The sequence below is a fragment of the Aspergillus campestris genome, assembly GCF_002847485.1.
Source record: "Aspergillus campestris IBT 28561 chromosome Unknown P168scaffold_3, whole genome shotgun sequence".
NCBI classification, from domain to species: domain Eukaryota; kingdom Fungi; phylum Ascomycota; class Eurotiomycetes; order Eurotiales; family Aspergillaceae; genus Aspergillus; species Aspergillus campestris.
In genome coordinates, this window is record NW_020194338.1 from 1,806,485 (window position 1) to 1,830,633 (window position 24,149).

General features: G+C 55.2%; 5 protein-coding genes across 5 annotated transcripts; 3 read left to right on the forward strand and 2 right to left on the reverse strand.

The window, feature by feature from the left end:
• Nucleotides 1-619: 619 nt before the first annotated feature.
• P168DRAFT_295738 (GTPase-activating protein GYP7) lies at nucleotides 620-3,313 on the forward strand (the record flags this gene model as incomplete). Its single annotated transcript, XM_024838063.1, has 6 exons — nucleotides 620-766; nucleotides 842-2,219; nucleotides 2,277-2,539; nucleotides 2,595-2,913; nucleotides 2,968-3,084; nucleotides 3,117-3,313. The coding sequence occupies 6 exons, from the start codon at nucleotides 620-622 to the stop codon at nucleotides 3,311-3,313; spliced, it is 2,421 nt and encodes an 806-aa protein (XP_024695376.1).
• A 966-nt stretch (nucleotides 3,314-4,279) lies between these two features.
• On the reverse strand, nucleotides 4,280-8,697 carry P168DRAFT_265477 (GAS2 domain protein; the record flags this gene model as incomplete). The annotated part of the gene is made up of 3 exons (XM_024834917.1): nucleotides 4,280-6,523; nucleotides 6,710-7,329; nucleotides 7,429-8,697. The coding sequence occupies 3 exons, from the start codon at nucleotides 8,695-8,697 to the stop codon at nucleotides 4,384-4,386; spliced, it is 4,029 nt and encodes a 1,342-aa protein (XP_024695377.1). The 3' UTR covers nucleotides 4,280-4,383.
• Nucleotides 8,698-10,938: 2,241 nt separating this feature from the next.
• On the forward strand, nucleotides 10,939-12,199 carry P168DRAFT_316762 (checkpoint protein HUS1 family protein; the record flags this gene model as incomplete). Its single annotated transcript, XM_024840048.1, has 5 exons — nucleotides 10,939-10,981; nucleotides 11,040-11,158; nucleotides 11,218-11,971; nucleotides 12,034-12,110; nucleotides 12,173-12,199. The coding sequence occupies 5 exons, from the start codon at nucleotides 10,939-10,941 to the stop codon at nucleotides 12,197-12,199; spliced, it is 1,020 nt and encodes a 339-aa protein (XP_024695378.1).
• Nucleotides 12,200-12,789: 590 nt separating this feature from the next.
• On the reverse strand, nucleotides 12,790-18,757 carry sec16 (COPII coat assembly protein SEC16; the record flags this gene model as incomplete). Its single annotated transcript, XM_024835853.1, has 2 exons — nucleotides 12,790-13,364; nucleotides 13,426-18,757. The coding sequence occupies 2 exons, from the start codon at nucleotides 18,755-18,757 to the stop codon at nucleotides 12,790-12,792; spliced, it is 5,907 nt and encodes a 1,968-aa protein (XP_024695379.1).
• Nucleotides 18,758-19,618: 861 nt separating this feature from the next.
• P168DRAFT_309614 (aminophospholipid-translocating P4-type ATPase NEO1) lies at nucleotides 19,619-24,040 on the forward strand. The gene is made up of 2 exons (XM_024839315.1): nucleotides 19,619-21,701; nucleotides 21,755-24,040. The coding sequence occupies exons 1-2, from the start codon at nucleotides 19,895-19,897 to the stop codon at nucleotides 23,722-23,724; spliced, it is 3,777 nt and encodes a 1,258-aa protein (XP_024695380.1). The 5' UTR covers nucleotides 19,619-19,894; the 3' UTR covers nucleotides 23,725-24,040.
• Nucleotides 24,041-24,149: the final 109 nt, after the last annotated feature.

The following is a 24,149-nucleotide window of genomic DNA, read 5'->3' on the forward strand; positions in this document are numbered from 1 at the left end:
TTAGAGAAGAATGATCAATGTTGAGTTGAGCTGCTGAATAATTGTCCTAGTGCTCAGATTGATCGTGTTGGCTTGGATGTCGACCACAAAGCCATTGTGCACAGCCCACACTTGATCCTACTACACCAAAGCCTTGGACCAAAACCTTGGATCTTCCAGGGTAAAAAGAATAGGAAAAGCGTACTGGCTGCTGTGACTGGTAACTGGTGGATCAATTGGTGGATTGCTGCTGCCTGGAGGCTCACTATCATTACCGGTGGCAAAGAATGGATATCGCGACAGAACCTCTTCATACTGGGAGTCTTCTTGATCCAACACCAAGACTGAATCATCCATTGTACAGATTTTTATCATTTTTGCGACACATGGTAGATTGTTGAATGGATTGAGGTTGAACAGACAGACCGATAAGAGTGGAGATCACATGCTGTAATCAGGTGAGGATAAGATGATCGACGGATTACGTCGTTTTGCCTCACTTCTTTCCCTTCATTCCTCTTCCGCCTCTTCTCTTCCTTTGATCAACACTGCCGTGCATATCATACAGATCTTTTCTAGAATGAACAACCTCTGATCTCTATAGACTGAGGACCCTTCTCACCCACCTCTCGCTTCCAGTATGGCCGGTACCGGGCCCAAATACACCCCTCCGGCGTCCCCCACTGCGTCATTTTACGACATCAGTGACCAGGATGAGGGCGACTACAGCACTATCTCCCACCTTCAGACTCGGAGAGGGGTGAAGCTCTTATTCTCGAAGAGCAAGGTGCGCCCTGCGGCTCGATCCTGTCTTCCGTGCGCCTTTACTGATTGATCCGATCGATCCGTCGGAATTGTATAGGTCTATGTTCATCCCACTCCGTCGTCCAAAGATAACATCCCCGGGTTTATCGCCCTAATCCAACAAAGACCCTTGGCTCCTTTAGGGGAGTCTCGATCTGCGAGTCCGCCAAATAACTCTGATACTTCCTCCTATCTCCTGGCCTGGGTTCCCGAGTCTTCCCTGGGCGACGCGTACAGTACCTATGTCAAGGTTGATCTGTCAGATGACTCCTCGGAGCCGCGACAAAAGTACCTAGTGCCTCCACTTCCCACGACGACGAATTACAAGGACACGATTGGACTCTATGCTTTTGCCGTGCCGTTATCCGAAGTCTACTCGTTGCTCGTGCGCCCTCCAAGTTTGGGGTGGTGGTTCGGTAGCCTCGTGATCAATACCCGGGCCGGCGATAGCTTCCCCGCGCTCTTCTTCCATGACACAGAATGCGAGTCGACTATTTTACAAAAGAAGAGGAGGACCCGGGAGAACTTTGACCCATTCGGGGAAGATGGAAATGTTTTCTGGGGCGGCGATGAGGTTTTGCGCTGGCTGCGGAAGTATGTGGAGGTACAACGCTCTGCCGTTGACCATAGCGTCTACCTGATCAACCCATCCGACGAGGACCGACTTTCGTTTGGAAAACCTCTCACGGCTGGTGGGTCGGTTCCAAAAGGTCGGGGCCAGCCTGCGAACCCGACCCAAGCGAGTGAAAGCACTCCACATGACGCGGGGATGGACCCTTTTACCAAGGCCCTCAAGGAGACCCGGTGGAAGGTCCTTGAGCAACTAAGCAAGATTACCACATACACACGGCGAACCGCCAACGACATTGCCGATAATCAAATGATCCCACCGCAGGTCCGTCGCCTGATGAAAACCCCAGAGATCCAAACGCTACAGGATGAATTCGACAGCGCTAGGATTTATCTTGCCCGGTGGGCCATGAGCCTCTCAGAGCAGAGTGAGCGGGAGAAGAACCAGCGGATATGGACCGCGAAAGATGTCTTGGAGATGGAAAACAGCTCGGTGGGCGATTTCGAGATTCTAGACATGGAGACGGGGATGTTGTCGATCAACGACCGGCGCAAGGTTCTTACTTTGGAGGAATGGGAACAGTTTTTTGAACCGAATACCGGCCGACTGCAAGTGACAGTGGACGAGGTCAAGGAGAGAATCTTTCACGGCGGTTTAGAACCTAATGATGGCGTTCGGAAAGAAGCCTGGCTCTTCCTCCTCGGGGTGTACACTTGGGACAGTAGTCGCGACGAGCGGCAAGCGTTGATGAATTCCAAGCGCGACGAGTACATTCGATTGAAGGGCGCCTGGTGGGAGAGGATGATCGATGGTTCTTCGGATCCGGAGCAGCACGACTATTGGAAGGAACAGCGGAATCGCATCGGTAAGGTCGTCAGCGCTGGAGTCCAGTACTGAATGCTAATTCCACCGGATATCACAGAGAAGGATGTCCACCGTACTGATCGTACGATCCCCCTCTTCGCAGGGGAAGACATCCCCCATCCCGATCCTGACTCTCCATTTGCAGATGTCGGAACCAACGTGCATCTCGAGCAGATGAAAGATATGCTCCTGACGTACAATGAGTACAATCCTGATCTAGGCTACGTCCAGGGTATGAGTGACATGCTGGCGCCTATATATGCGGTAATGCAGGACGATGCCGTGGCATTCTGGGGGTTTGTCGGATTCATGGACCGGATGGTATGTCTTTGAATGTACTACCTTGTTTAAACACTTTACTTACGCCGTTCAACAGGAGCGCAATTTCCTCCGTGACCAGTCCGGCATGCGGGCGCAACTTCTGACCCTAGACCACCTTGTTCAACTTATGGATCCCCAGCTCTATCTCCACCTCCAGTCTGCCGACAGCACGAATTTCTTCTTCTTCTTCCGCATGTTCCTAGTCTGGTACAAGCGCGAGTTCGAGTGGTGCGACGTCCTGCGCCTCTGGGAGGCTCTATGGACCGATTACCTCTCCAGCAGCTTTCACCTATTCATTGCCATGGCAATCCTGGAGAAGCACCGCGACGTAATCATGGACCACCTGAAGCACTTTGATGAGGTCCTCAAGTACAGTAAGTTCATACAAGCAAGCAAGCGACGACAATAACCGCTAACATCCACCCAAGTCAACGAACTCTCCAACACCATGGAACTCGTCCCGATCCTCACCCGCGCGGAGTCCATCTTCCACCGTTTCGAGCGCGCCGTCCAAGCCATCGACAAGAAAAACAACTTCCCTGCCCGTCGACCGCCCACCAACGAAAGCCCATCAAAGACGCCCCCGCCGAATCCAACAAAGGCAAGTCGCCTCAGCGACCGCCCCGCACCACCGGCCACAGCAGTAGCGTCAACGCGGGGCCTTCCAAGTCAGGCCCGAAGGACGAGTCAAAGCCAGCGGTCATCTCGCCGGAGCTCAGAGACTTACTCCGCAAGGACTTTTTCTGGAAGACTCCGTCATCGGAACCGTCTTAGCATGCATTGATACTCTCCCTCTTGAAACGAATGAATCTAGGATATTTATTACTGGGTGGTAAAGCAGGATTTGGCTCAATTTGGGATGCCGGCGTTATTGGTTGATTGAATTTCACACTTACTGACTACCTATTCGTGTCTTCTTCCCTTTCCCATTATTAATGTGACCATGCCTTTTTCTTCCTTCCTCTTTCTCTTCCCCTCCAGCCATGATCAAGTGGTCAAATGACCAAGACGAGGCAGATAACGGAGCTGTCTAAGATTGCCAAGTCGAAGTAACTAATCGAGTGACTACCTGATACAAGATATACGAAGTAAATTCAGTTCATACTACAACAGATAATTAAAAGAAAAGAACTCATTCAAAGGCCCATGTCTGGATTCATTGATTGTTATGCAAACGCTAGCCCCGCAAATCTATGCTATGCCCCTACCTACTAACTAATTACCGAGAAGGAACAAAAATCCAAAATAAGTAAACCAAAAAGTGCAATGAACACAAAGCCTAACCGGAGGGTATCTAGATATCTGAACAGTTTTGAAACAAGAAAAAGAAGAATCAACCCAAGATGACCCCAGCCAAAGAAAAAAGATGCTGCTCAGATATAAATGCGAAACAAGTATGGTCCCAGTCCCAGGACAAGCAATAACTTCCGATAATGCTGGAGGGTGTGACAGTGTGTAACCCGATCAATAAGAAAATGCGGAAAGAAAAGTCAAAAATATGCAACAAGAGTCCAGAAAGATCAAAGTCTAACTGTAGAAAGGGAAAAAGGAAGGAATGGGAAAAAAGGTAGCGCTGCCATGCAAAATGCTCCTTTCCTGCTGAGAATGACAACGGATAAAAATGCAAGCAAAAATGAAAATCCCGCTGTTTCGCAACCCAATGTAGTAATATGGTTCACCTGAACAGCCTGTGACCAGCAAACGCCAATGCTAGTAGACACAGAAATAACCGGAGAGGGAAAAAAAAAAAAAAAAAGATGAGGAATGGAGGATGATATTGGGGGAAGAGAGGTCGGAGGTAGGTATTGGTGGAATGATAAAGGGGAAGTGCCAAGATGTCGGAATCACCGGTTGCCTAGCCCTCGCAATGCGATTCGTCGGCTTGATCCAGCTTTGCCAATGTCACTGATGCTTCGAGATTTCGGCAAAGTCGGGACTCTAACTGGGACGGGCTCTGACTCCTGGAGTGGTGCATTGCATCTGGAGGGCTTCAGGGACGAGCTTCGTCGGGCTTGTCCAAGGACGTCCTCTACCCACGCCTCACTCTCAGGAGTCATGGAGATCTGTCTGGAGCGGGGTGTCGGGCCCGCGAGCCCGAGGGGAACGGCAGGGGAGCCATGGCGGGCCTCGCTCACAGAGGACGTAGCGCCGAAGGAAGCATTCGAAGACACGGAAAGTCGTCTGCGCGAGACAGACGACATGGGAGAAAAGGACAGGTTCAGGGCCTCCCCGGCACTGGCGGCCCTGAAATCGGTGGCGTCCGAGACGTTAGACGGACGTCGCTTTTTGCGGACGTCTAGCGACGATGCGGGCCGGTTGCTGATGACGGATCGCGGTCGAGAGGGGGTGGTGCGGCCATTGCCACTGGGACTGTATCTATTCCCTGGGGAGCCAGTTGGAGTGGAACCGCGGGAGGATAGCCCTTCAACCTCGACGCGGGGGGTCTCTGAGACATGGCGACGGCCATGGTGGATTGCATACTCTCGCAAGTATTCACCTAGATCGGCCCATCCACCCCCCACGCGCACCATCACACGCTCGCCGCTCTCACCTACAGCCCGCACGAAAAGCTTGGTTGGGGCAGATTTTCCGTTCTGGTGGAGGTGGTAGAGCTTCACGGAGCCCTCTTCCGGCGCATGAGACAGTCTTCTGCGTGGCATTGCTGGCGTGAGCATGAGGGATGGAGCAGGGGTGCTGCTGCGCGACGGGGTGCCCGATGGCGATACGGAACGGAAGCGTTCTCTTGCCTTTAGGGGCAGGGACGAGCTCACAGAACGGCCGTCATTGGGATGCTCTTCGGACGACATCAGACGAATACGCGTGGGGATGGTTGTGAGGATAGAGCTGATCTTCTCATCCAGATGGTCTCGCGGTTTCCTCGGCTGGTTGGTGGGAGTGGAGGATCGGGAGCCTGTCTTGCGTACCGAAGAAGCTGGGGCTTGTTCAGCGGGCCGCGATTTAGTTTTGTATGAACCAATGCTTTCAAGGCTTGGGTGAGCTGTCAGCTGTTTCCGCAACCGATTGGTAGTCGAGTGTTTGGCAGCGGCGGGTTCTGGGTGCGTGGCTTCAGATGAAGAATTCTTAACAAAGGCATTTTTATTGTGCTCCCAGGGATTGAGGAGCTTTTTGGGGGAGTTAATCGATCCTTGCACCGTGGTCTCTTCAAGAGGAGGCTCCAGACGACCTCTGGCGGGACGCCGAGGACCATTTGTCGGTGTCGACGATCTGTGGTGGGGTGAGTCTACTGGCCGTCGCTCCGTCTGGAAAGACAGATCGGCAGACGCTCTGGTGGCTCTTTGAGCGGCTGGAGAAGTGTCCGCATCGTCACCACTCTCGGGGTCATAGTCGAAATTCATGCTTTCGTTGATGAAGCGCTCAAGGGGAAGACTCAATGCTCTGTTGTGTTTGAATGCCGTCGGGGGAGTCCTCTTTTGGCTGTCGAGGCGGACCAGGCGGTCTTCCCGCAGCGTGTGAGCGCTCTTCGGCGGCGTAGGGCTAGTTGCGCGATAGTTAGGCTGAATGTGAGGGGGTGTCTGTAAAGCAAGAGGGGTTCCGTTGGACGACGTAGTTCGCGGTTCCCGAATGTCTGGGCTAGACACCAGCGAGGGATAATCAGAGGTCCCAGCGGAGATGTTGGACTCTCGCCGCACGCGAGGCTTGGTGTTCTGACCAAGACTCGTACGACCTGGCCGGCCTGTGGATAGCTTGATAGGGCTTTCCAGTGGCTTCTTGGGTCGCCGGATTTGAGCCTCATTGTCATGCCCGTCGCATGCGGGGGGTTCATGTTTCTTTTCATCAACTAGGGACACCGAGTTCTGGTGACGCTCAGGCGGGGGAGTAACAGACCCACGAGAGCGCTGAGCGCCCAGGTTGATTGCACGAGCCTCAGCGGGCGTGGTTCGGGCGGTCACAACTGGCAGCGCCGTTGCCTCGCCGGTCGATGGGACATGCAGTTGGTCGGAGGCATCATCGAGCGGACGAGGACTGTCCTTGGCCTGGGCCAATCCAGACGCGACCGGCTCCGGAATATCCTCCGGCTGAACCGCGGTGGGAGAATGCAAAAGATCCGCGATGCTGTCGGGATGTTGTGTTGCGCTATGAGCGTCTGTCTGAATGGTGGGAGGGAGCGGATCCTGCACCGCTGGAAGACAAGATTTTTCGAGCGGAGACTGGAGTTCAGAGTCTCTGACATCGTCCTCCCGGACTAAGGATGGTTCGCTGTGGACAGGGGGCTGCGAATTAGAAAGATCCAATGTATGTTCCACTTCGTTGGGATCCGAGGACGACGAATGATCATCATTCGTGCTGCAGACAGATTCTTCGGAGGACGTCTCGACTGGCAGCGAAGTTTCTTCCACATGCGCCGGTTCGTTGCGCAACGAAGAACCATCCGATGTCGCATTGTCTTCGTCCGCCATGGCAGGTGCAAGCTCCGCGACATCGACCGTGTTCCGATCAACAGGGGACTGCTGACTGCTAGAGGGTCCCGTGGCCGGGGTAGCATCAGACACGAGAGGACTATCGGGAGTGGTGTCCCTTTCGTGCACAACAGGATTTCGGGCTCGAGGCTCGTTTTCAAACGGTTCAGGGTCGGTAGGCCTTGCGTATGGGGTATTTGTTGTAGGGGTACTAGTAGCATTGGTATTGTTGTCCGAGAGATCCGACTCCTCTTTCACAGCAGGCCCTTCTTCTGGCTGCGGAGGGGATGCGGAACTATGCGAGGAATCTGTGGAGTCTGAGCTGGAAGTGACAGAAGTAGAGTCGGCAACAGCGTCATTATTCACCACAGGCTCAGAAGTAGGGGGAGATTCTCGAGGCTTCGTGATTGGGTCTTCGGGAGAGGGTTGGGGCGCGCAACGATTGGACGGAGAAGGGGGCGTCTCGAGGACACTAGGAGCGACCGTGGTTTGGGCAGGCGCAACACTCAGATAGTCCTGACATTGGCGGGATCGAACAGATTCAACGGGGCTAAGAACCTCTTCCACAATGGTTTCCATGTGGGAAGGGCGTGCGGTTTGCAATACAGGCTCTGAGGCAGCACGGATTGATCGCACCACATCTTCGCCCTTGCTGATCGATTCAGCTGGCGAGCATTGGCTCAATTCCTGCTGCATTGCGTCCTTCTTGGTGTTGGCTAGCATGCGGCGCCATTCGTTCTCGACGGCGCGTTTTTCCGCCTCCATGACCCAAGACCCAAAATCCGCCTCGACGGCTTCCAGGTCATCGATCCAACTTTCGGGTAACGAGTCTTCTCGGCCCTCGAGCGCATCCAGGAGGCGGTCCATTCTACAGCCAACGGACAGGACGGCGGATTCCAAGGCCACGCGCTTCGCGTGGTAGTTTGCCCTCGAATACAGGACATCCTCTTCGCCCGGGGGGGTCGATGACTTTAACAGCGCCGAGGCTGAATCTAGTTCTGACCGGGCCTGGTGTAGACCTCGCAGGAGTCCTGGGACCTGGCGAAGGACTAGCAGTCGCACGTCCCACGTGGCGAGAAGGCTATTCAAGCGGGAGAGGAGGGGTAGGACGCGGAGGATGGTGGCGGTAATGACGGTGGTAAAGTCGCTTAGTTGCACATAACTGAGGGGAGGCGGCACGGACACGGTGCTGTTTGCCGACGACGGCCGAGACCGCGCTGGAATGTGGGCATTTAGCACGTGTTCTTTCAGCTCATCGACATCCAAGCTATCCAAGCCGTCCCGAATCTCCTCGATGCGCTTTTCGTGTTCGGTGACCACAGCCGCCGGAAGACCCCCATAATGCTCCTCCGCGGGATCAATGGGGGGAACAAAGCCCTTCCCCAGGTGTACGTCGGCTCGTTTCGGCCAGGACCACGCCTGGATTTCTCTGTACCACAAGTTGAGATGTTGCGCCGCTACGGCCGCGCGAATTCCCAGCGCTCGTTCGGCCGGAGAGACCTGAGAGATGCTTCGCGACAGGATATCGTGGGCCGCCTTCTCATTCCGAGGGACGGCATCGGTCGAGGACAGCGCATTGAGCGTGGATTCGGGGGAGAGACTACGGAGGAGGGGATCAAGGATCTGGTAGTTCGGCACGGACGATCGGTCCGGGGACTGGGCTCGTGGGGGTGGTGTCCGAAGCGCCGTGGGCGAGAGCTGGACGGGAGGCCGATAAATGCCAACGGGATCGATGGCCATATCGAGACAAGAAGGGTGGGAGAGCGAAAGTCCCGAGGACGGCGATGTCGAAGAATTCTCAGCTGAGGGCAGAGCGCTCGGTACGAGTTCAATTAACGCGTTTTCGAAGACGGAGGTCGAGTTGCAGTATCAAGCATCAGCGCGAAGGTAAACCGCTGAAAAGATAGCATGCTGAGACGCGATTCCACCGGCGCCCACAAGAAGAAGGATGAGACACAGTGCGATGGATCCGTTTTAAGGCCGAGGTATCGCGTGGCGAGTCCGATGAAAGCCGCGTTTGGCGAGATCGACGTGGGAAGAACGCAGGATAATAAAGCCGACCAAACAATGGAGGCGAGACCGTTTGGATAGATCACACCGGACGAGCCCAAATCGAAATCTCGTTGGCTGGGAGAAGCTGAACACGCTGAATGAGGGACAACGAGGGCGACGTTTGGCCCCTGCGAGAGGATAAATTTAGAAACGGGACGTGGAGGAGGGACCTGCGGGCGAAATCGGCTAGGTCCAGCGGTAGAAAGGAGTGTCGTTGATCGAGATGTTGTACATGCGATGATGCAGAAGAAGGAAAAGAAAGAAAGAAGGTCGACCAGGAGAGAAGAAGAAGAGGAAGAGAAAGAAGATGAAGCGAACGAACCGTTGCTTACAGCAAGTGGAACTGAAGCGGGTTGAGACCTTTCCTGATGGGGCCTTAGAAGGCGTCCAACGCAACCCACTTTGAACACTACCACCACCAACTAGATCGATAGACTCCCCGGGGGTTAATTAGCTGGAGTACCGATACGTAACGAAGATACTCCATTGATACTCACCCTAATTTAACATCGCGACGCGTCGGTGGAGTCCCTAATCGCCTGAAAAGGGGAGGTTTAGGATCCATTCTGCGTCAGATGGGGACTTGGGCTCCTGCAGGTAAATTAATATTCTAATTAGTCCAGGAGACTATCGATATTTCTCCCCAATAATATTTGCAGCAGATTGATTCTGGTCGATCACTGTGATCCCGATGATTGGCTCTGGCTGTCCGACTGGTGTATCTTATTGATTTATTTGGTTATCTTTCTCCCCCTTCGGTGGTCGTTTCGCGCGCGCACACTGTCTTTGTCTCGCTCCATCTCCACTCAGCCGATCCCCAATCTTTCCACACCTGTCAGGGGGGAGTCGGGGGACATTGCAGGATGTTGCTGCACGACATTGGTGCCGCCAGAGGGGTCTTTCTCCGTGACCAATTCTCCTGTGGTTTCTGTGGCCTGTGCATGGGGGAATCCGTCTTGAATGTGCGCAGGTCCAAGCTCATCGATCCGTTCCCACGAGACTGTCTGTCTTCTTCCGCACAAACAGGTTCCAGCCATCTTGTCATGATGCCTTTGTTTACTCCGTAAACCAGGTGGGTATAACCTTGCTTGACCCCGACCCGGGAAGGTGCAGTTTCGACAGCGTCGAATGTTTCTCATCCAGCCATCTTCTGGTTTTGCGACCCCCTACGATATCAACGACGTGAGGGCCAAGGAGAGGCGTTGATCGACAGCCGTCGCTCCCCCTTGCAGATCGGACGTTTGCCACTGAAACCACCTGGGTCTTTTTTTTGGACTTCGCAGCCCCCCGGGGGGTTCCACGGAGCGCCGAATTTCAGAAGATATTGAACAATGTTGTTGTCTTGGTTTCCTCAAGTCGATCGGAGCCGTACCCTCGGATCGAATGGAAACTTGACTGTTTCGTAGCTCGGTAGGAAATAAAACACCAACGAGGGCATTGTTCTAAATTCAGCAGCTCGTCAGACCTGATTCGGATCAAAGGCAGTGCTGAGGCAGGGGGCTAGCCCTTGACCAGGAAGTCACTAGCATTGACATGGTGCTGAGTTCTAGACTGTACACACTACTCTCCGTACACTCGAGTAGGCAACAGCCTTGGATCCTTGTCCAAATTTATTTTTAACTCTGGTCTCGTTCTCAAGGACACCCTATCCTTTAATCGGGAATCAATTGAGAGTAATAGTCTGAGTACAAGATAGAAGTAGATCAAGATGACTGGAATGGAAAGCATCGGATTCTCCACACAAGCTCCATTGCCAGCCAATCACGGGACCAAACCTGCCATACCATCACATTACAAGCCGGACGTTTTTGTTCTCTGCTCCAACATCGAATCAATCCATTCCAATCCATGACTCCACCTCACGATGGAATGATCGCAGCCTAGGCCACTTCCAACAGGCAATGACATGACAGCAGGCGCGACATCACCATGCGTTTTCGCACTCAGCTAACCCACGTTCCCACGTTCAGCAGTACGTGTCCGTCCTATTCCTATTTCAGCCTCACTAGATAACCAACCTCCCCAAACAGAGCTCACAGCATCCCTCTCCTCACTGGGAAAAGTCTGTTGGATGCGCCTAGAAGATGGCGTCGTCCGCTTCACGATCATCCCCGACCAAGGGACCCAAGTCTGGGCCCAACTCCCAGTGGTATATCCCCCCCTCCACCTATAGTGAAACCATTGCCCAGAAACTCAATCCCGTAACAGGAAGCCATCTTCGAGGAATCCACCTACATCCTCGAATCCAACTCCGGCATCATCAACCTCGAAGTTCCCGTCGGCGCCCTGCACCGCGCCCTACGCTCCGCTGTAACAGCGACCACGTCACAGCTGCGCCTGACCAAAAAGGGCAACGTCCCGCTCCTAGCGCTCACAGTGCATGCCTCCTCCTGGACAGCGGGATCCAACGCGATCGGAATCTCCGCGAGCGCAGGAGACCCCGGGCCCGAAAGCGGGGGTTCTGGTCCCCGCGAGCGAGAAACCGTCATCACGCAGGAAGTCCCTGTGAAAGTGCTGCACGAGACAGCCGTGGAGGGCTTGCACGAGCCGCGCTGTCGCGACCCGGACGTGCACATCATTCTGCCCAGTCTGTTCCAGCTGAAGAGCATCTCCGAGCGCTTTACCAAGTTGGCGGCCGATGCCCGTGCCTCGGCTGGAAGCAGCAACGTGGCGGCCTCGGCGGCAGCCTCGCCCAAGCTGGAGCTATCGGCTAACATGCACGGGTCACTGCGGCTGGGGATCGGGACCGATGCGCTGAGCATCTCGAGCGTCTGGACGGATTTGGTTAACCCACCGCTGGATCCGGGACAGCTGTCGCCGGCGGAAATTGAGCAGCTGCCTAGTGAGCGCATGCGCGGGTTTGATCCCGCTGACGAGGCTGGGTGGGCTAAGGTGCGGATAGATGGGAAGGACTGGGGGCGGGTTCTGAGCGTGGGGAGATTGAGTCCGAAGGTGGTCGCTTGTGAGTTCCCTCACCAGTCCTATACCCGTATATCCATTGAGACTAATTCGGGGTATATCCAGGCTTCATCCACGAGACAGCCCTCGTCCTCTACGTCTATCTACCGGGGAGCTGGAACGGCGAGGATTCATGTCTGACGGTGAGTACATTTTCCGATAGGAGCAAGCAACGCGGCGAAACTAACTGTGCCAACCTTCCCAGTACTATATAAACTCGTACGCCGCCTAGCAACGGCCCAGCCTATCTGTAAACACATCGCACGCAGACATCGACATTATATCATGAATAGGTACTAGTATAAGGTATAGAATTATTACAGTAGTGAAAGAGCATGATTAAAGAATCATGCTCGAAGCCAAACAAAAGCCAAAACAAAACAATCATCAGACCAAGATAGTCGATCATCTCGAAACTTGAAACAAGAACAGGGGATCATAATCACACGGAGGGAAGCACATAAATGGTGGGGGGATGAAAATGGAAAGGAAAAGGGGAAATCAAAGCACCGCTCATGGTATGTAAGGGCGTATAATAGTACAGAACGAAAAAAGATGAGAGGGAAAAAAAAAAGGAAAGAGCATGCATGAACGCCTCAGAAGACAGCCATGCACCCTCGCAAAGGGCACACAGTATGCAAGACACAGATGGTGCAAGCCCTATCAAGGTCCTGTTCTATGATAGTAGGAAGATTCAAACCAAAACGCGATCACGGTCGTCTCCAGGAGTTATAGGCAGAGAAGAGTGGAAGGATCCAAGGATGGCTCGGTTGTGCAATAGAGAATCCCTCAACAATAGGTAGAAATGCTCTTGTTTTTGTTTTATTTCGCCATCACATCCACATACCGACCCTTCTTCTTGCCCCTCGGGCCGGCGCCTCTACGCGCCGTAGGCGCTCCGAGGAGATCGTCAATGGAGCTGGCGTGGCTCAGCGACGACGTGGGCCGGGGCGGTCCAGCAGTTGCATCCGGGGGTGTGGACATAGGGGCGCCGGTCGAAACCGATCGGGGAGTGGTGCCGAGCATAGGTGGCGGCGCGAGCGTTGAAGGTCCCGGGCTGCTGGAGAGCGACGGAGGAGCTCCCGCAGACGAGGAAGGCCGACCCTGCGGTGGCAACATCGGAGAGGCGCCTCCCTGAGAGGGTGCTGCGCTGCTACCGCTGGCGGTCCTGCTAGGCATGGCCTTGGGGGGCGGCGGTGTAGCACGAGCCACGGTGGCGCTGTTGGGATCCTTCTTGTTGACCCATTTCTTCAGCTCGGTATCGTAGTAGAAGGAGTTCTCCTCGCCAAGCTTGGCACGGATGGGACCTCCAGTGTGGTGGGCATTGTCCGACTCCTTCTTGGCTCCGCCGAACCACCCGCCGAACCAGCCCTTTTTCGCGGGACCGGGTTTTTTGGCTGTAGACGATAAAGGTCAGTAAGTGTAAGGTTTGCTGGAGAGATGTTACAGGAAACTCACCATCTTCCTCGGCGGCTTTTTTGAAGGCTTCGTCCGCTTCCCGGTCCTTGCGCTCTTTTTCGGCCTTCTGCATTGCCGCTGCACGAGCTGAAAGGTCGTCGTCATCATCATCCATGATGGAAGGTTTCTTTTTGTGCTGTTCATCCACAGACTCTTCCGAAATTTCAGGCACCGGCGGGGTACTGGCGTCGATCGACGGGGGCTCATAGCCGCCGCCACCACTGAAAGGGGGCATGTAGCCGCCATCCGTCTGGGTTGGCGGGGGTGGGATCTGGTTCAAGGGCTGACTAACTGGCTCGTAGCCAGAGGGTTGATAAGACGATGCGGTGCCATGAGATCCCTGCACCGGCGCAATGGACACTCCCGGGTATGATTGAGCTGCCGTATCCTCATCGACCGGCGCAAGAGGCATATAGGACGTTTGAGGCGGCGTTGACTGATAGCCCATAGCGGACGGCGAATTGTGTACCGATCCTCCCTGGTAAAAGCTACTGTCGATCGGCGTTGCTGGATCCTGGGATCCCCGTCGTTGCCCGGATGGGTATTGGAAAGAAGACGATCGCTGAGAGTCGAATGACGACCTTCCACCACGGAAATGTTCGGGCGAAGGATTCGGGGCATATGGGTTGGCAGGTTGATACCGTGAAGGGCCACTACCAGGGACCGGTTGAGGGGGAGGTGCAGGGTATGAGCCATATAGATCCGTCACTGACGGGGAACGGCTCACAGTCGGGGTCCCGGAGAAGTTGGCAAAAGGTCCGACATCCTGCTCTCCCACTTTCCCGGAGCCGGTCGACACGGCATCGCTGTCTTCGCCCGAGACGAACTTATTGAATTTAGACCACATGGAGCCCGACACCTTTTCCATGCTCGGCCTGGAGATCCAAGAAGAACCAGCATCAGTAGTTGTTTGTCGAAGGCGGGCGCTGAGCTCTTCCACGCCGAAAAACAACTGCTGATTATGATAGCCAGATGGTTTCGTGGTAGCTTTCAAGGCCGCTTCAATGGCATCACAGTACTGTTGAGCCTCCGATGTGCGGCCCCGGTCCGCCAGGGACCAGGCGTGGATGAGCTTATATGCCAATAGATGCGGGAAAGTGGGCGTCTGCGAACCGGCCAATACTGAAACGGCAAATTCGTAGGCTTCGGTGAGCAAGATCGCATCATCATCATTCAAGCCATTGGACGGCAGATGCTGGTGGTCAACCCCCAGGAGAACCACCCCTGCCTGCGGATCATCGGCACCACCAAACACCGGGGCGTGAGAGAAGATAAAACAAATATGGGCTGCCTCCGCACGGCCATAGGACAGAAGCAACCGACCGAGCGCCAATAGTGCCGTATGATCGCCTGGGCTGCGGTTACTCAACACCAATCCTAATGTATCCCTCCAGCTTTCGAGACCATCCAGTGCGCCCTTCGCGGGGCCCTGCCCCTCGACCTTGCTGATCATCTGCAAACCAGCCCTAGCGGAGGGAGGAACAAGCTCGTCAATACTCTCGTCGACATTTCCAGCAAAGATCTCGTAGAGTGCTGCGAGCGACTCCGTGTTATTTGTGGAGGACCGGACTTCACGTCTAACGAACTCTTGCACCACCTGCTTCCAGACAGACTTATCGAGGGTCGACGCAATGATCATAGCATGACCCCACAGACGGTTGTCTACTGCGTTCCAAACAGCTTTCTCCCGGTCACCGTCAACAAGGCTATTGCGGATGCTGTCCACCGACCGAAGATCGGCAGCGTCGGGCTGTGACGAAGCATTCGGGCTCGGGGAATGGTTCACCGTCGGCAGACCAGCACCGTATGTTTGATCAGACTCAGTGTTCTGCGGCAGGTTCGGGAATATAATGTTGCGCAGGGCGCTTTTAGCTTCAGCGGACCCTTCCAGATTTCCATCATGCTCAACCAGAAGTCGGACGATCTTCCACAGCAAGACCTTTTCATCATGGCGCTTATGCGGGTCCGGATGGAGTCGGGCGGCTTCGGCGATGCCCTCGTTTTCAAATGCCGCAATTTTGCTGGAAAGCCATGCCAGTAAATCTTTCTTCTTCGACTTGCTTCTCAGGGGCCCCGGATGCTGGACAATACTGTCCGCAGCCGGGATCAAGTCATTCAGCTGGCGTAATTTCACTTCACCCGGGCTTGGTTTGATCTTCGGCGCGGTTTGGCCAGCTGTGTATCGAGGAATGTGTTGAGGAAAGCATGAAGTTATAGTGCCACCGAACGCAAACTTAACAATTGGCGCCCCCTTCCAGCGTTCCAGTGGATCCATCTCCTGCCCGTCACTTGGTGGGATGAAGTCAAGCGTTTGGGAAACAGTGCGGTTATGCAGAGACACTTGCGAGGGAGCATACGGGCTGACGGCCTTGGTCGGAGAGCTAGTGCCATGTGCGGAAGCAGGCCTTAGCTGGGGGTCAAGCGACGGCACAGACAATCGTGGACCCATCGCATGCTGGCCCGGAGACTGTGTCTGTGATCTGCGGGGGGCAACAAATTGCGGCTCCGCAACCGAGGGCACCGACACTGGCGGCGGACTACTGATTGGGGCGACACGCTTGGTGAATTCATCGACGTAGGCTGGAGGAGCGTAACGGGCTTTGGGTGGTGAAGGTGGCTGCTCAACGCCCGGGGTGGCTTTAGTGGCACCTGGCGACCAAGTGCCCTGGGAAGGATCGACGTGAGTAGGCGGTGCAGCACCGATACTCCCCGAGTCATTGGGAACTGGATGCATCTCATTTGCAGGAGTCACCACTGCCGGTGGCGTTGGCAATGCATGATTCTCAGATGGACCTTGGGGTTGGTACGAGACCTTTTCGTGGTAGGCCAGAGGGCTCGACGTGCGAGGTTGAAACGGCAGAGGCGGTCCATGACTAGGAATTCCATTCGGTTGAGACGCATAACGATTACGGGGAGGCGGGGGAGCTGCAGATGGTGGCGGCGCAGGAGAGTATCTCGGGGACGCTGGAGGTTTTGCCCCAAGGTGCGAGCCGGGTGGTTTCGGTGAGTATCTCGAAGCCGTACTTGGGGGGGTAGGAGCGCTCAGCGTATTGGAAGCCAAGGTACTGGCGTAGGGGTCAAGAGATTCCGGCGATTGCAACGGAGACTGGGTAGGCGGGGCAGCACCACCGCCATTTGGCTGCAAAGCGGGAGAAAAGCTGGCATACGGGTTGGCCGGCGGTGGAGGCTGAGACGGCGGTTGAGACTGATACGGCGGTTGATGCTGAGGCGGCGGTTGAGGCTGAGACGGCGGTGGAGGAGGGTGAGAAGACGGTGGTGCTGCACTCACGGCAGGCGTGTACCGGCCTGAACTCGTAGGTCGAGACTGCGTTGTAGGAGGCGGCCTCGGGAGTTCGGACCCCGGGCTTGGAACCCACGGTGACGCGGCCAACGGAGGGGTGGGCGTGGCGGAAGTCCTGGGCGGAGGCCCTGGGATGCTGGGTTGGCGCGGAGGAGGCGGCGGCATGTTCCCAGGCTGGGTGACCACTGCTTTGGCGGTGACATGCGGCCTCCGGGGCAGGGTCAAATCCTCTGGTAGATCATACGGGGACTTGTAGCCCTCCTTGGGGCGCTCAGCAAAGCTCTCTCCTCTATTTGCCGCGATATTTGGCCGGGATGGGAGTTGGGTAAAATAGCTGGTCTGGGGGGCAGAGGTTGCTTGAGGAACAGCCGCTGGGGAAACCCCTTGAACAAGATCGGCAATCGAGGGCTGATGGGGCGTGTATGATGGTGGCGCCATAGTTCTCACAGAGCCCTGCGGGGTGCCAAAAGGACTGCTTAAACCACCGGGGCCAGCGCCCGGCACCACGTTATTGACATGCTGGCTGTCTGTCTCCTGGGGTGCGGTCGAGGTTTCATCCTCCAACAGTAAATCATCGTCATCGTCAAGCGCCGCTTCCCACCGGGCGGCCAGATCCTCGTCAGGGCTGTCTTTTTCATCCTTGGCAAGTTCCGCCTCCCACGCCGCAGCCAGATTCTCTTCCGAAGGCGTACGTCCTACCTGACTCTGGGTCTGATCATCACCTTGCGCCTGATCATGACCTTGGGCCTGGTCCTGGTTCTGTGTCTGGTTCTCCGATGCAGCAGCTGCCAGAATACTGTTGAACTCTTGGGTCGTCGGAGATGTCACGTCATCGGACGGGGGCACTGAAGGGATATCAAGAGACTCGAGCACTTGAGACGTGCTTTTGCGCGTGATATGATGCGACAACGAGATCCTTGGTTGTTGTGGGGACTTTTGAACCTCGTTAAAGAAAGCGCCGTCCTCATCGTCATCTTCACTGAAGATATTGTTGATCGGGTCCTCGACCGCCTCTTTCGGAGGTTTCCTCTCAGGGGACGCCGTCTCCGGGGATGCCTTCTCCGGGGATGCCTCCTCCGGGGATGCCTTCTCCAAGGACGCTTGCTCCGGCAACACTTTCCCCAAGGACGCTTTCCTCGGGGTCACATCCACTGGACTGGCCACCTCACCCTCCAATAGTGGGACACCCTCCTCGAATCGTGACTCTGCTTCGGGTGGCATATAGATTGGCTTCGTTTGAGTCCTGAGCTGGTCAAAGAAACCGTCCTGGGCGTCACCGTTGGTAGGACTTCCCCAGAAATTCTGGCCATCGTCCGTAGGAGGCTCGTTAGGTGCCGTCGGTACGTCTGTGTCCACATGCGGGTGGAAAGGGGTGGTATCGTTGGCGAGTTTCAATTCCTGTGCGTTCTCTGATGTCGACGCCAAGGGTTCCTCAGGGTTGGGCGGCCACTGAACCTCCTGTTCTTGCGGCTCGTGCTCTGCACTGGTCGTGTCATCCTTCGGCCCCTCGTGTTGCAGCTCCTCTGCCTCACGGGGGAGCTCTGGGTCTTCAGTAGTCGCTGGCGGCGCCACTTGGTCGTGGGTCGATGAACTATCGAGTGTTACGTCCAGTGGCTGCCGGTCGTAGTCGGCACCGGTCGCGTCATTCTTCAGCTCCTGAGGTTGCGACTCCTCCACCTTGTGGGCGAGCTCTTGATGCTCAGTAGTCGCTGGCGGCGCCACTTGTTCCTGAGTCGACGAAGTGTCGAGGGTATCCTCCTGGGATGGGCTCTCCCGAGTATTTTGCGGAGCCTCGGAGTCTACCAAACCAGCTGGACTCGTTTCTGATGTACCAGTATCAGCGGACGCGGATTGGACAGGCGCCTCGGCCTCCTTATCCTTGATCGAGGCATCCGGATCAACAGGGGTATCTTCTGGGGTCGACTCTATCGAATCCGCGACCGCGTCGACCGGGGCAGTCTCCGCCGGACCCTCGTGGTCCTCCGCTCGCAAGGCTGGGTTCCACGCGGCGACTTCATCGTTATGGGCCATGCTTGCTGGGTATCTAAGCTCCACCAGAGGTCAGCCACTCCTGCAGTCCATCAAACACGAAACAGGACACGTTGGTCCGGACATCAACTCACCCTGAGGATCAGCAAGACAAACGGCAAATGCTCAGACGAGAGAGAGCTAGGGAGACATGAAACGAATAAATCAAGGAATTAAAGTAAATCAGAATCCACGGTCCTAGGAAATACAAGAAAGAAAAAGAAAAAGAAACGAGCAACAAGCAAGAGAAAGACAAGATTAGAGGGAGAGAGGAAACATCATCGCAGGTGGGGAGAGAGTGCGAGAGTGAGAGTCGAGCGTAAGGGACTTGGTGAGTTTGCGACCGAACAGATAGACTACTGGACACCTGATTATTGAGGGAGCTGGATTATGGCCCCCGATGCGGTATGGTCAATACCGTCAATACGAGGAACACCAGTGAGATAAAACGGCCACCTGTACGTTAATTCCGTTATGCAGTTGTTGTCCCAGTGGATTATATAAGGAATTGACGTCGTTGGTCATGGGATGGATGGCATAAGCCTGCACAAAACCCTTGCTGACAAGATGACACAACTCCATCCCACCTTACAGGACAGATATGCACTTCATCCCCAATCTATTTGCATTGATGATGATCCATGATCCGATGCAGGATCTATCTGGATTAGGAATCACTGAGGGGAAGACCAGGGTAGCCGCATAGAATCCATCTTGAGCGCATGGTATTGTTCCTTCGTGGTAAATACAGCGTATGGCGATCGATGACATCGTGCTTGTTTCAGCCACTGTGGCAGAGGCCATCATGTGATCGGCCTTTCTCCTGCTGTCACTTTATTCATCCTCCTTGTTCGAGACCTCCACAGAACGTGAACCAAAGAGTGCGGTGATTCTGACTCGTGGTATAATCCGACACATCGAATATCCTTCCGGTCTGACCTGCGATTCCAGCCATCGAGAGGACCGTGTGATCCCCGCTGAAACCGCACGACTACCGACGATATCTCCGAGCGACCCAAACAATGATCTCTGGAACCACCTTGCCGTGAAATGACCCCTTGGTTGTTGGTGTAGGAGGCTCTGCGTTGCTCTCCGTGTTTGATTCGCGTAATTACGCTTTGATCGGCCGTGTCCTTCAGGATGCCGTCCGACGACTACCTACCACCCCCGGGCAGTCCGAGTATCTCCGGCTCCGACGATGATCTCGACTTGGAGGAGCTGGATCCCACCACTGCCATCATTCAGAGCTCCCCACGGGCATCGCGGGACGATTCCCATCAACGAGGCGGCTATGGTCAGGGTATCGCATTGAAGAATTTGCGCAAGGGCGTAGGGAGTCGGGTGTGGGGAAGGACCCGTTCGGGGACGCACGGGGGCGAGGACGATATGGATGCGTTATTGGAGAACCCGGATGGCGACAGGCGGAGGAGGTCGCCACGCGCGAGCGAGGACGATGCGCCGCTCTTGGACGAACGCAGGCATAGCGCCGCGCACCTTTTTCCTGATGAGGAACCAAGGGGTGCGCGACGACGTTTCCCGGGGTTGGATGCCATCACACGATTGTTCGGTGCGTCGGGCCGCTCCAGGAGGGAGGTCGATCAGGTAAAGCCTCCGCGCGATGTGCTGGTTGGACGGATACAGCGGTTGCGATACCCTCCCAACGCCGTCTCGAATGCGAAATACACCCCGTGGAGCTTTCTACCTCGGACACTATACAACGAATTCTCGTTCTTTTTCAACATCTACTTTCTATGTGTCGCCTTGTCCCAGACGATCCCGGTCCTGCGGATCGGTTACATGTCATCCTATATCGCTCCGCTGGCGTTTGTGGTTTCCATCTCCTTGGGAAAGGAGGCCATGGATGATATCGGGCGCCGTCGGAGGGATGCAGAAGCGAACGCGGAGGAGTTCTCAGTCCTGGCGTTTGATCGACCGATGGGGAGAAGGTCTCGGCCAACGGCGGAGGAGCCCCGCTCTGAGGCCGAAAGCGTGTTCGAGGTGACCAAAAAATCGCGAGACTTGAAGGTTGGGGATGTTTTGAAAGTTCGCAAGAACCAACGTCTCCCCGCCGATGTTGTCATCCTCAAAAGTGTCTCCAATGATTCGGGTACAGCTAATCGGGACTCAACCACGGAGCCTCCGGCAGCTCTCATCGACTCGGACCAGAGCCCCGCGGATGGAGAACCGAGCTCGAGTTCCCCGGCCGAGGATATCTCTTCGGCGGCCGACACCTTCATCCGCACTGACCAGCTGGACGGTGAAACCGACTGGAAATTGCGCCTGCCTTCGGTGTTGTCTCAGAGTTTGGGCTTTAGTGATTTCACGCGACTCAAGGTCACAGCGAGTGCGCCAGATAAGCGGGTGAACGAGTTTGTCGGGAACATTGAGCTGGAGCCTGCGTCGGGTTTTTACGACCCCCACGTCGGCAAGACAGATGATCAGGAAGACGAAGCTGAAAATCAACCCTCCGAATCCAACTCTGCTCCCTTGAGTATCGACAACACCGCGTGGGCCAATACCGTTCTCGCATCCAACACGATCACCTACGCTGTCATCATCTACACAGGGTCGCAGACGCGCGCCGCCCTCTCGACGTCCCCCTCGCGCTCAAAGGTGGGATTGCTGGAATATGAAATCAACAGTCTTACTAAGATTTTGTGCGCTTTCACCCTGACATTGTCGATCATTCTGGTCGGCCTGCAGGGCTTCCAGCCAACCAGCGACAAGCCGTGGTACGTCGCGATCATGATCTACTTGATTCTTTTCTCAACCATCATCCCCATGAGCTTGCGGGTCAACCTCGATATGGCGAAGTCTGTCTACGGTCGATTCATTGAACGCGACCAAGAAATTCCCGACACGGTTGTGAGGACAAGCACTATCCCCGAAGATCTGGGGAGGATCGAGTACCTCTTGTCAGACAAGACTGGCACTTTGACGCAAAATGGTAGGTTGTTCGGATATTCTCCAATTGAAAGCACCCGACTAACTAGCGAGCAGAAATGGAGTTGAAGAAGATCCACGTGGGAACCGTTTCGTACGCCAACGACGCCATGGAGGAAGTGATATCCTATGTGCGACAAAGTTTTGGCGGGACTTCACTGACAACTCCATCCGCCCCATTTGTCCCTCAGGCAGGAGTGGGAGCTGCTCCCCGTACCCGCAGAGAAATTGGCTCGCGTGTCCGCGACATTGTCCTGGCGATGGCCCTCTGCCACAATGTGACCCCCACCACAGACGAAGAAGACGGGGTCAAAGTAACCAACTACCAAGCTTCGTCGCCCGACGAGATTGCAATCGTGCGTTACACGGAAGACGTTGGACTAAAGCTGGCCTACCGTGACCGGCAGACGATCGCTCTCGAGTCCACACACACCGGTCATATCGTCGTCCGCGCCCGCATCCTGGACATATTCCCGTTCACCTCGGAGAGCAAACGCATGGGAGTCATCGTTCAGTTTGATCGGGAAAAGGGTGCCTTGGATTCTCCCGCGGATGAAAGCGAAATTTGGTTTTATCAGAAGGGTGCAGACACGGTCATGACATCAATCGTCGCCGCCAACGACTGGCTCGATGAAGAGACCTCCAACATGGCCCGCGAGGGGCTGCGAACTTTGGTAGTCGGACGGAAGCGGCTGTCTCTGGCGCAGTTCCAAGAATTTACCGCGAAGTACAAGCAGGCGTCCCTTGCGCTCCAAGGGCGAGACACCGGGATGGCCAAGGTGATCGGCGACTATCTCGAGCAGGATCTGGAGCTTCTTGGGGTGACTGGTGTCGAAGACCGTCTGCAGCGAGATGTCAAGCCATCTTTGGAACTTCTCCGCAACGCCGGGGTCAAGATTTGGATGTTGACCGGTGACAAGGTCGAGACGGCGCGGTGCGTGGCCATCTCTGCGAAACTGGTGGCCCGAGGACAGTATATCCACACCGTGGCGAAGGTCAAGGACAAGTCGAACGCGCAGGAGGCGCTAGACTTTTTGCGCAACAAGACAGACTGCTGCCTGTTGATCGATGGCGAGTCCCTGGCGCTCATGCTGAGCCAGTTCCGATCATCGTTCATCTCGATCGCTGTCCTCCTCCCAGCCGTCGTCGCCTGTCGATGCTCCCCGACACAAAAGGCCGAAGTGGCCGACCTGATCCGACAGTACACGAAGAAGCGAGTGTGCTGCATCGGCGACGGAGGCAACGACGTGTCGATGATCCAGGCAGCAGACATCGGACTCGGCATCGTCGGCAAGGAGGGACGCCAGGCGTCGCTGGCCGCAGACTTCAGCATCACGCAATTCCACCACATCACCAAGCTACTCGTGTGGCACGGCCGCAACTCGTACAAGCGGTCAGCCAAACTCGCGCAGTTCATCATGCACCGCGGCCTCATCATCAGCGCTTGCCAGACAATGTACAGCATCGCCAGCCACTTCGACCCCAAGGGCCTCTTCATCAACTGGCTCATGGTCGGGTACGCCACAGTGTACACCAACGCACCAGTCTTCTCCCTCGTCTTCGACCGCGACGTCGACGAAAAGCTCGCCAACCTCTACCCAGAACTATACAAGGAGCTCAAAACCGGCCGCAGCCTCAGCTACCGGTCCTTCTTCGCCTGGGTGCTAGTATCAGTATACCAGGGCGCCGTGATCCAAGGCCTATCGCAGATCCTCCTCGACACGACCAAAGGTCCACAACTAATCAGCGTCTCTTTCACGGCTCTCGTACTCAACGAACTCCTAATGGTCGCCATAGCCATCACAACCTGGCACCCCGTCATGATCATCTCCCTCCTCGGCACGGCCCTCCTCTACGCCGCTAGCGTGCCCTTCCTGGGCGACTACTTTGACCTGAAATTCGTCATCACCCTCGACTGGGTGTGGCGCGTGTGCGCCGTCAGCGCCGTCTCGTTGGTTCCGATCTGGGCGGCGAAACTCATCAAGCAATCGTGGAAACCGCCTAGTTATCGGAAAGTGAGGGGTTAACTTTCTTTTCTTCTGCTTCTGCTTCTTTTCTCCAGCATGCCCGGTCCTTCTGTTACTATCTTGTCAAGGCGATTGGAATTGGGTTGGATTCTTGCGATCGTAAAGGTTCGCAGGACGAGCGTACATTTTCTATCCTCTTTTACTTTCTTTGCCTTTTTTTATTTGCTCCTCTTCCCTAACCATGTCGTTATTACCATCTGCATTGACTGACCCCTTAGTGGGGTCTGATGTTCTTTCCTCATCTTATATCATGTTATGTCGTGTCATGCCGTATCATATAGACTTGCTCAATTTTTACTTTATAGCAATTTTCTCGATCTATATATAAATTCGTTCTTTGTGGTAAATGGGTGTGCGGGGTTATATTATTACTATTATATATGTCTGAACGTGAGAGCTAGGGGTATAGTAAGGTAAGCACTGCT